This window comes from Scyliorhinus canicula, chromosome 10 (genome assembly GCF_902713615.1).
Source record: "Scyliorhinus canicula chromosome 10, sScyCan1.1, whole genome shotgun sequence".
Taxonomy (NCBI): Eukaryota; Metazoa; Chordata; class Chondrichthyes; order Carcharhiniformes; family Scyliorhinidae; genus Scyliorhinus; species Scyliorhinus canicula.
In genome coordinates this window covers 161,179,035-161,193,219 of record NC_052155.1, presented here as the reverse complement: position 1 = coordinate 161,193,219, position 14,185 = coordinate 161,179,035, and the positions used below count along the sequence as shown (strand labels likewise).

The window sequence follows — 14,185 nt, the reverse complement described above, 5'->3', positions numbered from 1 at the left end:
GGGATGAGAAGCTTTCGTTATGTGAAGAGACTAAAACTGGGATTAACCGTCTCCATTCTAAGGAAGATGACGTTTTTTTTTTTTTAAAGTCTTTTTGTTGGTATTTTCAATTTTTGCAAAAGTCAGATCAAAGCAAACAGAAAAGGAAAGATAGCAAGAGATATCAATGTACAACAGGCAAAGCACAAAACATTAAGTCATTGCAAGTATGGTAACAAATAAGAGCTGATAAACCAGGGATGTAATCCCCTCATGTTTCCTTCATCGACACAGCACAAGTTCACTCCAAGGCAGGATACAGCCAACATCATACCCATAGCTTCAAAACAAAATGACAGAAAGAAACAAAACATCCCAAGAACCCCAGAGTTAAAGGGGAAGCCGACTAACACTCACAGGCCAATTAAACTCTTCCCCAGGTCCAAGTCAGAACAGATAGTCATGATTTAATTACAGGATCGTAAGAAGAGGACCAAGCACCTCAATCCAGGGTCTCCTACAGAAAACGAGCAAGAAACGAAGTGTAAGAATCCGAGCCACCATAACCACATCTTCAAGTCTCAGATCAGAGGACCAACCAGATCACCAACACTAACACAGCCCCAAAGAGGACGACGGGATATCTTGGAGCCAAAAGAAATATAGTTGGGTCCCATTCGGGAAAAAAAAGGGTGAATCCCATTCCACGGAGAAGGGGCTGTGGACCCAGTAGAAAAAGAAGTGCCCCAGGAAGGAGGATCAGCACCAACACCCCCCCACCCCCCAACCAAGGAATCTTCCCCAACAACCATGACCACCTATTCCGGCAACAGTACTGAAGACTTGTGCACCAGATCATGGCACACCCCTAGCCAAGCTGTTCCAGCTAGAAAACTAGCTTTTACCTGGCAATGTGGAACATTGCCCCAGTTTGTCCTGTCCACGAGACACAGGACAAAACCAACCCAGCCATAACTGCCCTATCAGTCCACTCCCCATCATGAACAGTGCTACCAAGCGGCACTTACTCAGCAAGAACCTGCTCACGGACGCTCAGTTTGGGTTCCACCAGGTTCACTCAGCTCCTGGCCTCATTGCAACCTTGGCTCAAACATGGACAAAAGAGCTGAATGCCAGAGGTGAGGTGAGTGTGACTGCCCTTGACATCAAGGCAGCATTTCATTGAGTATGGCATCAAGGAGTCCTAGCTAAACCGGAGTCAGTGGGAATCAGGGGGAAAGCTTTCCACTAATTGGAGTCATACCTGGCACAAAGGAATATTATTGTGGTGGTTGGAGGTCAATTATCTCAGCTCCAGGACATCACTGCAGGTGTTCCACAGGTTAGTATCCGAGGCCCAACCATCTTCAGCTGCTACATCAATGACCTTCCTTCTATCATAAGGTCAGAAGTGGGGATGTTCGCAGATGACTGCAGAATATTCAGTATCAGTCCCGACTCCTCAGACAATGAAGCAGTCCATGTCCAAACGCAGCAAGACCTGAACAATATTCAGGCTTGGATGACAAGTGGTAAGTTACATTCGTGCCACACAAGTGCCAGGCAATGACCATCTCCTACAAGAGAGGATCGAACCACCACCACTTGATATTCAATGGCATTACCATCACTGAACCTCTCACAATCAACATCTTGGGGGATTACCAATGATGAGAAACTGAACTGGACTGGCCATATTAATACTGTGGCTCCCAAAACAGGTCAAAGACGAGGAATCCTACGGCGAGTAACTTAACTCCTGACCCCCCAAAGCCTGTTCAACATCTACAAGGCACAAGTCAGGAGTGTAATGGACTACTCTCCATTTGCCTGGATGAGTGCAGCTCCAACAACACTTAAGAAGCATGACACCAGGGCAGCACGGCACCAGGGCAGCACGGTGGCGCAGTGGTCAACACTGCTGCCTCACAGCACCAAGGTCCCAGGTTTGATTTCCAGCTCTGAGTCATTGTCCGTGTAGAGTGTGCACATTCTCCCCATGTTTGCGTGGGTTCCTCCCCCACAACCCAAAGATTGCAGGGTAGGTGGATTGGACACGATAAATTGCTCCGTAATTGGAAAAATGAATTGGGTTTCTAAGTTTATATTAAAAAAAAGCTCAACACCAAACTGCTGCAGATACCTGGAAACCCCACCACCTGGAGCTTCTCCTTCAGGTCACTCACCATCCTGACTTGGAAATATATCGCCGTTCCTTCACTGTTGCTAGGTCAATATCCTGGAACTCCCTCCCTAACAGCACAATGGGTGTACCTACACCTCAGGGACTGCAGCGGTTCAAGAAGATAACTCGCCACCACCTTCTGAAGGGCAACTAAGGATGGTTCAACAAATGCTCGCTTAACTAGCAACGCTATTATCCCATAAATGAATTTTTAAAAAAACAACTTAGGCCAGCCTCATTCTCAATAAAGCTCTGATAATGAAAACAGTCCAAGACGAAGAAGGAGATCTACATCAGGAGAAAGGTTGATTCACCCCTGGTGGGGAGTTGAATAAATCCCAGCCCTCAAGAGGATAACACACAGTCTGCCAGGGCCTAAGAAAGGAAAGGGCATCAAAGAAAATTAAGGGAAAATAATAATAATCTTTATTAGTGTCACAAGTAGGCTTACTCCAATGATGTTACTGTGAAAATCCTCCAGTCGCCACTCTCCGGCGCGTGTTCGGATACACAGAGGGAGAATTCAGAATGCCCAATTCACCTAACAACGCGTCTTTTGTGACTTGTGGGAGGAAACGGAGCACCCGGAGGAAACCCACGCAGACACGGGGAGAAAGTGCAGACTGCACAGACAGTGACCCAAGTGGGAATCAAGGGTCCCTGGTGTTGTGAAACAATAGTGCTAATCAATTTTGTGAGGCCAGAACTAACCTGACCAACTCAGACCCTCCACCTCTCACACTGCCCTGGATCTGGTCATCTTCCCCCTGGTGATACATTAGAATAAAAAGAACTGTGCACAAATCTCCAATTAAATATTTGGCTTAGCATGATATTAAAAATATCATGAAATCAGTCTAACCAATGGTGTAGGACATCAAACCCATATTCTTCACTTCCCTGCGAACAAATAAATCGACAACACCAACAGACAACAACATGATTATCAGGGAGCGAAGTCCAGGGTAACATCTGAGATGTAGAGAAGACATCAGAGTAAACACTTCTCCACTGGCACACAAAGCAAGTAGAAAACAAGGGTAAGGCAGGATCAAAATCAGTGAGCACTCGTGAGGATCTCCCACGATCAAAGCACAAACCATCATCACTTCCAACATGCCATCTCATCGGAAGCCAGGCGTTCGACACCCTAGGCTCCAGCTGAGTGGGATGGTGCGGCTGGCTCGGCCAACTCCAACCCCTCTCAACCGACATCAGGAACAGGACAACACAGGGCCAGTTGTCAGAAGGCTAATCCCACCCTGGGGCTGGAAGACAGGATTAAATCGGCATCATTGAATTTGAGTTGCCCAGCCTCCAGATTGAAATTCCTGAAACACGGCGGCCTCACAAAGAGAGTTTCAACAAAGAGTTCAATGTTTTGTGGGGTTTTGATAGAGTTCAAAGGGAGAAATGATTCCCACTGGCAGGCGGGTTAGTAATCAGAGGACACAAATTGAAAGAAATCAAAAAAGAAAAGAACCAGAAAGGATGATAAAGAGATTTTTTTCCCCCCTCAGGTGAATTGTTACAAGAGGGCAGGTGGGGCCACTGTTTACCATCTCATCTGAAAGAGATAATTTTCTAGTGCACTGTGGTGATGACCTTTATTCTTTTTGTGCTCAAGTCCCGGGGTGGGACCTGACCCACACTCTTGTGACTCAGAGGCAAGAGAGCCAAAGGTGACAAACAACCAGGACAAAATAAATCAAGGCAAAGGGAGTACTGTAACAGAGGTGCAATGCACAGCAATGCTCAGTACGTGGGAATAGAATGGGGCAATTCAAATTGATCAATTCACAGGAAGCCATAGATTTAATAGTTCTGAATTCGCTATATATATGACTCAAAACATTAACTGTTTTGTTTAAAGGTTTACTAAAACATTGAGCTAGACATCACTGGAGTGGAACTTCTAGTTATTCCAGTCCCTTTCAGCTAGTAATTTTCTTTGCACTGAAACTTTCCACAAGTGCGAGCACGTTACAGTGCAGTGAGAGCAATGGGCAACCGGGATTTCGGCGAATGTTGGGACCAACAGTGTGTGTCCTCCATAGAATCTATGGTGCAGAAGAAGGCCATTTAACCCATCAAGTCTGTACCCACCCTTAGAAAGAGAACCCGACTTAAGCCCACTTCTCCACCCTATACCCGTAACCCAATAACCTCACCTAACTTTTTTTTGGACACGAAGGGCAATTTTTTTTATCATTGCCAATCTACCTAACCTGCACATCTTTGGACTGTGGGAGGAAACCGGAGCACCCGGAGGAAACCCACGCAGACACGGGGAGAACGTGCAGACTCCGCACAGACTGTGACTCAAGCCGGGAATCAAAACGGGGACCCTGACGCTGTGAAGCTACTGTGCTAACCACTGTGCTACCATGCTGAGATTTTAAGATTGGGGAAATGAAACCAGGAAGGCTGAATTAGAACCCGCTACAGCGAGAGAAATTAAGAGAAGTGTGGACTAAGAGGCAGCGAGGTTTAATGGAAGGTTAATGTGCAAATCCAGCCAGTTCTTAAAAATAACAGGGAGGCTAAGAGCGAGATACCGACTTTGGGAGGCAAATTAAAGTGCCCAGGACCTCAAGGAGATTCTCGAATTGTGGTGTGGCTCTTAGTCTTCGGAAGTTGCCGGTCAAATTCATTGATCAGGTTGTGTTATTAACATGCCAATAATTATAGCAGGAACAGAATTTGCTTGGAAGTGGCTATAATGATGAGGGTAGGACAGGGAGGACTGACGTAAGTTTTTAAAAAAGATTCACAGAGAATCAATATGGTTAAAGATCAAGTGTGAAAGGCGCATTGGTGTGGTTGGACTTCAGGGGGAAGGAACTGGAAAAGGAAAATCTCCAAAGCGGTCCCAGCTTTGATACTTTCGAAAATATAAAATTCAGTTCTGAACACCACAGCTCAGGAAAGATATGTTCACCATTTCATTAGATCATGGCTAATCTCTATCTCAACTCCATGTACCCACCTTAATCCAATGCCCCTAGCAACCCTTACCTAACAATCAAACAATGGCTCTCCAACTTAAAATACTCAATTGTCAGAGCATCTCGAGCATTTTAGGACAGCGAATTCCAGATTTCACAGTTAAACCACTGAGCTTCCAGTCTGCTACATAAGGGAATGCTAATTTATTTTTATTAATTTACGGGGTGTGGGTGTCGCTGGTTAGCCCAGCATTTATTGCTCGTCCCTAGTTGCCCTTCTGAAGGTGGTGGCGAGCTGCTTTCTTGAACTGCTGCAGGGACACCCACTGGCCTGATAGGGTGGGAGTTCCAGGATTTTGCCCCAGTGACAGCGAAGGAACGGCAATATATTTCCAATTTGGAGTGTGGTGAGTGACTTGAAGGGAAAGGTTGGGGGGGGGGGGGGGTGTCAGGATGTGATTAACTCGCTGTAGGATTCCTAGCCTTTGATCTGCTCTGGGAGCCACTGTATTCACATGGCCAGCACAGTTCAGTTTCTGATCAATGATAACCACCAGGATGTGTTGGCCTTACTCCTGTACATCAGCTAGCTGACCAGACCAAAATCAGTGATCAGGATCTGAAGAGGAGATTGCACACAGATCCACCTGCTACAAAGCAAATTGGAGACCATTTATTAAAAATGGGGGATGGTGCAATTAAAAACCTTTGGCCCAATCTCGGGCCTGATCCATTGATATCAGTAACAGAACTTATAGGTCACATATGATTAAATTACATTTTCTATGGATGTACTGTAATATCCCGCACGGGACTTACAGGGTGGGCATGATGATCTTCCCCATGGCTCTCATGGGAGTACGAGATCCCCCACTGGGGGGCAGGGGAACTCAATTTAGCAATGTACAAAAGGTCGACCCTTAAGGCATCGACCAGAAAGAGAACCTGTAGGGATCCACCGGGAGGTCTATATCCCATATTGTAAACAAACCAAAATTCTTTATTTTACTTGGCATGGACTCACTGTATCCTTATTTAACTGGTGACGAGGCCGGGATCTGAACCTTTCCCAAGTAGCAGTTGTAGGGAAAAAGAAGGCAAAGGTCAACTTTTCGGGCTGTGCCTATACCTTGAGATGTTCCTTTGTGCTTTGACTATTGCTTTACGGCAGTGTTCTTCAAACTTTTTTTCCGGGGACCCATTTTTACCAACTGGCCAACCATCGGGACCCAACCCGGCCGACCTTCGCGATCCACTCCGGCTGACCTTCGTGACCCACGCCGGCCTACCTGCACGACCCACCATTTTCTCTTACCTTGTTTGCTGCTGACAAAAATGGAGGAAATGGTTTTGGGTCCCATTGGCCCTCGTACACGCTGCTCCAATGGAACCTGTTGGATGAAGGTGAAGCCTTCCGGTGTCGGAAAGTATGGAGTCTCCATCTGTCCAAAGTTCTGAATTTTTTTCCTGTAACGTTTTATCAAATAAGCCCCCCCGAAATTGTAAAAAAATAAAATAACGTGAATAAAATAAATGAAAAAATGAATAAAAAACCCCCAAACTTGTAAAAAAAAAATGAATAAAATAAATGAAAAAAATAAAAATTAAATGAATAAAATAAATGAATAAAAACCACTACAGAACTTGTAAAACAAAAATCTGCAACCGTCTAAAAAATAGCGACCGCACTGCGCATGCGTGCCGATCATCGTGCACGCATGCGCAATTCCGCCGGTTTTTAAAAAAAACATGTTCCTGGCCGCTTGCAGCGGGCGTTGTGAAAAGCCGGGGGCTGCGCAGGGGATTTGCGCAATCGGGAGCGCTGCGGACAACGGCTCTGCGACCCTCCCGACACCCGTTCTTTGAAGAACACTGCTTTACGGGACAGACAGTAAATTTCTTCATTTTGCTATTCAGTTCTCTGCATGCATAACTTGAGAGAAATGACATTGTGCTTGGCTTCCATTGCTGGGACCATATAATGACTCCATCATCAGTTAAACAAACAGGTCTGTTCGACTTTCCTTTTGGGCTTTGAAGTGACAGCAAGGTTTTGCAGGACAAACTGCTTCATTAAGAAATGCAAGCGATACTTCCCGAGAGCCCGGCTAAAACGAAGGATGAAAGTAAACATTTAAAAGCTCCAGCATTTCGGTAGAGTAGAAACACACCATGGATGTCCCAAGCAACAGCATTTTCAACGAGAACCATCAAGATAATCTTAATAGATGCGGTGGAAGTAGCACTTTGTTACTTACTCTCTGTCCCAAAGGAAAAGCCAACTGATGTTCAGAAGATTGTTTATAATCCAAACTAAGTAAAATAGACAGGGCAGCACAGAAGGCATCCATGCAAGGGCATCTCTGTGTGAACAAACATCAGAAAGAAACAAGATAGTATTAACAATAGTGCTTTAGTTTGTAGCACAGGAAAATCTATATATTAATTAATAAGTTGCATTCATATAGCACCTTATCACATCAATCATTGTTGCAATGCAAGCAAATATTCACTCTAGAAAGAATAACTAATTACAGGAACTCCCTTACCCAATAACCTGTGAATGAAGTGTAATTAAGTGGCTCACTGAGTTAATGGTACAGAAAATCTATCCAGAATGAAATGAAATTAAATGAATTATGCTGCTATTCCTCATTCTTCTGCATTCCTGCAACCAAAATCCAGCAGTCATTTTCTCAGATGATCTACAGCCGCTAAATCAATCTTATGTGGTGCAGCATTATATATATTCCCTGGATACTCAATTTTGGCCTCTGCTGCAGTGATTGGTAACCTAAGCTAGTGAGTGGGTCGCACAAGTGCCCCTCCCTTTCGGACGGCCGCAAGGCTTGTTGGCTAACCATGACTCCATTGAATATATTTAGTACACGCCGAATATTTGATAATGAGTTCTAGAAAATGTTTAATCACTCATGAATTAATAGAACTGTCACCAACTTTAAATGATAAAAACTAAAAATGTTTGCACTTTGGATGCATATGGGTGGCACAGTAGCACAGTGGGTAGCACTGTTGCTTCACAGCTCCAGGGTTCCAGGTTCGATTCCCAGCTTGGCTCACTGTCTGTGTGGAGTCTGCACATTCTCCCTGTGTCTGCATGGGTTTCCTCCGGGTTCCTCCCACAAGTCCCGAAAGACGTGGTGTTAGGTAATTTGGACACGCTGAAATTTCTCTCGGTGTACCTGAACAGGCGCCGGAATGTGGTGACTAGGAGCTTTTTACAGTAACTTCATTGTCGTGTTAATGTAAGCCGACTTGTGACAATAAAGATTATTATTATGGAGAGCAGGGCTCTCTCAGTCAATGTTGTGAGCAATCAGAATGCACCTCACCACTTTATCCATGCTTTACCTGCGTATCACTTCAGTCACACCGGTAGGAAATAACCTGCGGACGGAAATCAGCGGAATGTGGTGTAGCCATCTAAGATGGCCATCTCCAAATGACTATGGGAATTATGGCCAACCCAGGACTCAGACAGATACAGAGCCAATGTGTATCTGAAACACAGGTAACCGGACCTGATCGAAACACCCCGCTCGTTTGCATTTTAATGGCCCATTTTCCCAGGACAATAGAACTCCAATCAAGCAACCGGTACAGCCACCCACTGATCGGCGCCACTCCCCTTACTCAGAAAGCCCAATTGCCAAGGTCAATGACCGCTAAGGACCCGCCCAGCTACCAAAGCACCCGCCCCTTTATTGGCCGAAATCGAAGACAGTGATCAGAGCCCTCGAACTATTGGGTCCAAGGATAAGGACCGCCCGAAAGAGCGCGAAATCCCAGAGGGATAAAAGGGAGCACAGCCATGTGTTCCGTCTCTTTTGGATCCGGCCTGTGCTAACCCAATCATATAGCAGGAACAGCCAGCCAAGTTCAAGACCAACGATCGCTACCTGATGGATGAGCCCAGCAGAGACAGAGCCACTTTCTTCGAACCAGCCAAGTGAAATCCAGATAAAGGCCTTATCCACTTGCACAGTGCTGGTCGCCCTGAAGTTAAGTATAGGTTATTGTAGCTGATAGGTGTAGTTTAACTCGTAGTAGATATTGTGTTTGCGTGTCGAGGTAACTCTTGCGCATGTAAATAAACCATCTTTTGAACTAACTAACTTGTGTGGTCATTTGATCGATATAAGTGAAGGCTTGTGGTTCACCAACATGATTATTGGCAACAGTGCCAATCCCGCATGCATGGGCAACATTCAGGACCCAGATTAGAACATAGAACATAGAACATTACAGCGCAGTACAGGCCCTTCGGCCCTCGATGTTGCACCGACATGGAGAAAAAAAAACTAAAGGCCATCTAACCTACACTATGCCCTTATCATCCATATGCTTATCCAATAAATTTTTAAATGCCCTCAATGTTGGCGAGTTCACTACTGTTGCAGGTAGGGCATTCCACGGCCTCACCACTCTTTGCGTAAAAAACCCACCTCTGACCTCTGTCCTATATCTATTACCCCTCAATTTAAGGCTATGTCCCCTCGTGCTAGCCACCTCCATCCGCGGGAGAAGGCTCTCGCTGTCCACCCTATCTAACCCTCTGATCATTTTGTATGCCTCTATTAAGTCACCTCTTAACCTTCTTCTCTCTAACGAAAACAACCTCAAGTCCATCAGCCTTTCCTCATAAGATTTTCCCTCCATACCAGGCAACATCCTGGTAAATCTCCTCTGCACCCGTTCCAAAGCTTCCACGTCCTTCCTATAATGAGGCGACCAGAACTGTACGCAATACTCCAAATGCGGCCGTACCAGAGTTTGGTACAGCTGCATCATGACCTCATGGCTCCGGAACTCAATCCCTCTACCAATAAAGGCCAACACACCATAGGCCTTCTTCACAACCCTATCAACCTGGGTGGCAACTTTCAGGGATCTATGTACATGGACACCGAGATCCCTCTGCTCATCCACACTACCAAGAATTTTACCATTAGCCAAATATTCCGCATTCCTGTTATTCTTTCCAAAGTGAATCACCTCACACTTCTCCACATTAAACTCCATTTGCCACCTCTCAGCCCAGCTCTGCAGCTTATCTATGTCCCTCTGTAACCTGCAACATCCTTCCGCACTGTCTACAACTCCACCGACTTTAGTGTCGTCTGCAAATTTACTCACCCATCCTTCTGCGCCCTCCTCTAGGTCATTTATAAAAATGACAAACAGCAACGGCCCCAGAACAGATCCTTGTGGTACACCACTCGTAACTGAACTCCATTCTGAACATTTCCCATCAACTACCACTCTCTGTCTTCTTTCAACTAGCCAATTTCTGATCCACATCTCTAAATCACCCTCAATCCCCAGCCTCCGTATTTTCTGCAATAGCCGACCATGGGGAACCTTATCAAACGCTTTACTGAAATCCATATACACCACATCAACTGCTCTACCCTCGTCTACCTGTTCAGTCACCTTCTCAAAGAACTCGATAAGGTTTGTGAGGCATGACCTACCCTTCACAAAACCATGCTGACTATCCCTAATCATATTATTCCTATCTAGATGATTATAAATCGTATCTTTTATAATCCTCTCCAAGACTTTACCCACCACAGACGTGAGGCTCACCGGCCTATAGTTACCGGGGTTATCTCTACTCCCCTTCTTGAACAAAGGGACCACATTTGCTATCCTCCAGTCCTCTGGCACTATTCCTGTAGCCAATGATGACCTAAAAATCAAAGCCAAAGGCTCAGCAATCTCTTCCCTGGCTTCCCAGAGAATCCTAGGATAAATCCCATCAGGCCCCGGGGACTTATCTATTTTCACCTTGTCCAGAATTGCCAACACTTCTTCCCTACGCACCTCAATGCCATCTATTCTAATAGCCTGGGTCTCAGCATTCTCCTCCTCAATATTATCTTTTTCTTGAGTGAATACTGACGAAAAGAATTCATTTAGTATCTCGCTTATCTCCTCAGCCTCCACACACAACTTCCCACCACTGTCCTTGACTGGCCCTACTCTTACCCTAGTCATTCTTTTATTCCTGACATACCTATAGAAAGCTTTTGGGTTTTCCTTGATCCTACCTGCCAAAGACTTCTCATGTCCCCTCCTTGCTCGTCTCAGCTCTCTCTTTAGATCCTTCCTCGCTTCCTTGTAACTATCAAGCGCCCCAACTGAAACTTCACGCCTCATCTTCACATAGGCCTCCTTCTTCCTCTTAACAAGAGATTCCACTTCTTTGGTAAACCACGGTTCCCTCGCTCGACCCCTTCCTCCCTGCCTGACTGGTACGTACTTATCAAGAACATGCAATAGCTGTTCCTTGAACAAGCTCCACATATCCAGTGTGCCCAACCCTTGCAGCCTACTTCTCCAACCAACACATCCTAAGTCATGTCTAATGGCATCATAATTGCCCTTCCCCCAGCTATAACTCTTGCTCTGCGGGGTATACTTATCCCTTTCCATCACTAACGTAAAGGTCACCGAATTGTGGTCACTGTCTCCAAAGTGTTCACCTACCTCCAGATCTAACACCTGGCCTGGTTCATTACCCAAAACCAAATCCAAAGTGGCCTCACCTCTTGTTGGCCTGTCAACATATTGTGTCAGAAAACCCTCCTGCACACATTGTACAAAGAACGACCCATCCAATGTACTCGAACTATATCTTTTCCAGTCAATATTAGGAAAGTTAAAGTCTCCCATAACAACTACCCTGTTACTTTCGCTCTTTTCCAGAATCATCTTCGCCATCCTTTCCTCTACATCTCTAGAACTATTAGGTGGCCTATAGAAAACTCCCAACAGGGTGACCTCTCCTTTCCTGTTTCTAACCTCAGCCCATACTACCTCGGAAGAAGAGTCCCCATCTTGCATCCTTTCTACCACCGTAATACTGTCCTTGACTAGCAGCGCCACACCTCCCCCTCTTTTGCCCCCTTCTCTGACCTTACTAAAGCACCTAAACCCCGGAACCTGCAACAACCATTCCTGTCCCTGCTCTATCCATGTCTCTGAAATGGCCACAACATCGAAGTCCCAGGTACCAACCCATGCTGCCAGTTCCCCTACCTTATTTCGTATACTCCTGGCATTGAAATAGACACACTTCAAACCACAGACCTGAACACTGCCGCCCTCCTGCGAAGTCAAAACTGTGCTCCTGACCTCTCTACTCTCAATCTCTCGCACGCCAAAACTACAATCCAGGTTCCCATGCCCCTGCTGAATTAGTTTAAACCCCCCCAAAGAGTACTAACAAATCTCCCCCCCAGGATATTGGTGCCCCTCAGGTTCAGATGTAGACCATCCTGTCTATAGAGGTCCCACCTTCCCCAGAAAGAGCCCCAGTTATCCAGAAATCTGAATCCCTCCCGCCTGCACCATCCCTGTAGCCACGTGTTTAATTGCTCTCTCTCCCTATTCCTCATCTCACTATCACGTGGCACGGGCAACAACCCAGAGATAACAACTCTGTTTGTTCTCGCTCTGAGCTTCCATCCTAGCTCCCTAAAGGCCTGTCTGACATCCTTGTCCCCTTTCCTACCTATGTCGTTAGTGCCAATGTGGACTACGACTTGGGGCTGCTCCCCCTCCCCCTTAAGGACCCGGAAAACACGATCCGAGACATCACGTACCCTTGCACCTGGGAGGCAACATACCAAACGTGAGTCTCTCTCGCTCCCACAAAATCTCCTATCTGTGCCCCTGACTATTGAGTCCCCAATTACTAATGTTCTACTCCTTTCCCCCCTTCCCTTCTGAGCAACAGGGACAGACTCCGTGCCAGAGGCCCGTACCCCATGGCTTACCCCTGGTAAGTCGTCCCCCCCACAAGTATCCAAAACGGTATACTTGTTACTCAGGGGAACGACCGCAGGGGGTCCCTGCACTGACTGCTTCTTCCCAGTCCCTCTTACAGTTACCCATCTATCTCCAGTCTTTGGTGTAACTACTTCCCTGAAGCTCCTATCTATGACCCCCTCTGCCTCCCGAATGATCCGAAGTTCATCCAGCTCAAGCTCCAGGTCCCTAACACGGTTTTTGAGGAGCTGGAGTTGGGTGCACTTCCCACAGATGAAATCAGCAGGGACACTGACGGCGTCCCTCACCTCAAACATTCTGCAGGAGGAGCATTGTACTGCCTTCCCTGACATCCCCTCTAGATTAAAAAAAAACAAGAAAAAGAAAAAGAAAGGAAGAGCTTACCTGATATTACCTCAAACCCTGATCCCGCTGAAAGGTAAGCAAATTTAAAGGCACTCACTCACCTTCACGACAGGCCCCTGCTCCCGCTTCCCAACCACCGTGGGGTGGGGGGGTTGGTTAGAGGAGGAGGTAGGGTGGGAAACACTCACAAAGTGTTTCGGGTTCAACTGTCACTTGCCAACAGCCCCCCCACAAACCACCTTCAACTTAGGCTGACCGCACTGCACGTATGCAAATTTCCCCAGAACAGCTGATCAGTAGCTCTGCTCTGCTGCCCTCTGCTGGTTGCTTGCCTTTACTCAAACTCCTTGGGTCTTCTTCGCAGGTTCACCTTCAACTTAGGCTGACCGCACTGCACGTATGCAAATTTCCCCAGAACAGCTGATCAGTAGCTCTGCTCTGCTGCCCTCTGCTGGTTGCTTGCCTTTACTCAAACTCCTTGGGTCTTCTTCGCAGGTTCACCTTCAACTTGCCCACTACTGCTCTGGTGCTGAATTTTTGGAACGCTCCTTCCTATATTCAGCGCTCCTGAAGAATTTACTGGGTTACTTTCACTATTTTGTCTCATCTTTTTTAAACCCGCAGTTCTCTGTCACCGCAACAGTGGTGTCATTGCGTACCGGAACGCACGTACAGTGACACCATTTGCATATCATTAGGAGGCCTGACCCGGTATTCTCCAGGCCTCCGCAATTCTCCTCCTCCGATGGGCTGAATTCCTGACGGCGCGGTTCACTTGTGCTTTTAAAAATCATGAAACCGGCACGGCAGATGCTGAGGGAGAGGGTGTACGGAAAGTGTCCAACATCGCCATAGCTTGCTGAAAGTTGTGCCGCTGGCCTGGGGGGCTTCTACCAAGGCCGGAGGGAGT

General features: G+C 46.5%; 1 protein-coding gene across 1 annotated transcript in view; it reads right to left on the bottom strand.

Annotated features, from left to right (window-relative positions):
• The window catches only part of LOC119972152, a 38,280-nt gene that overhangs the window by 9,232 nt on the left and 14,863 nt on the right, over positions 1-14,185 (bottom strand). Inside the window, exon 2 of the mRNA XM_038808482.1 lies at positions 7,371-7,475. Coding sequence (XP_038664410.1) covers positions 7,371-7,475 — 105 coding nt within the window. The remainder of the gene's footprint in view (positions 1-7,370; positions 7,476-14,185) is intronic.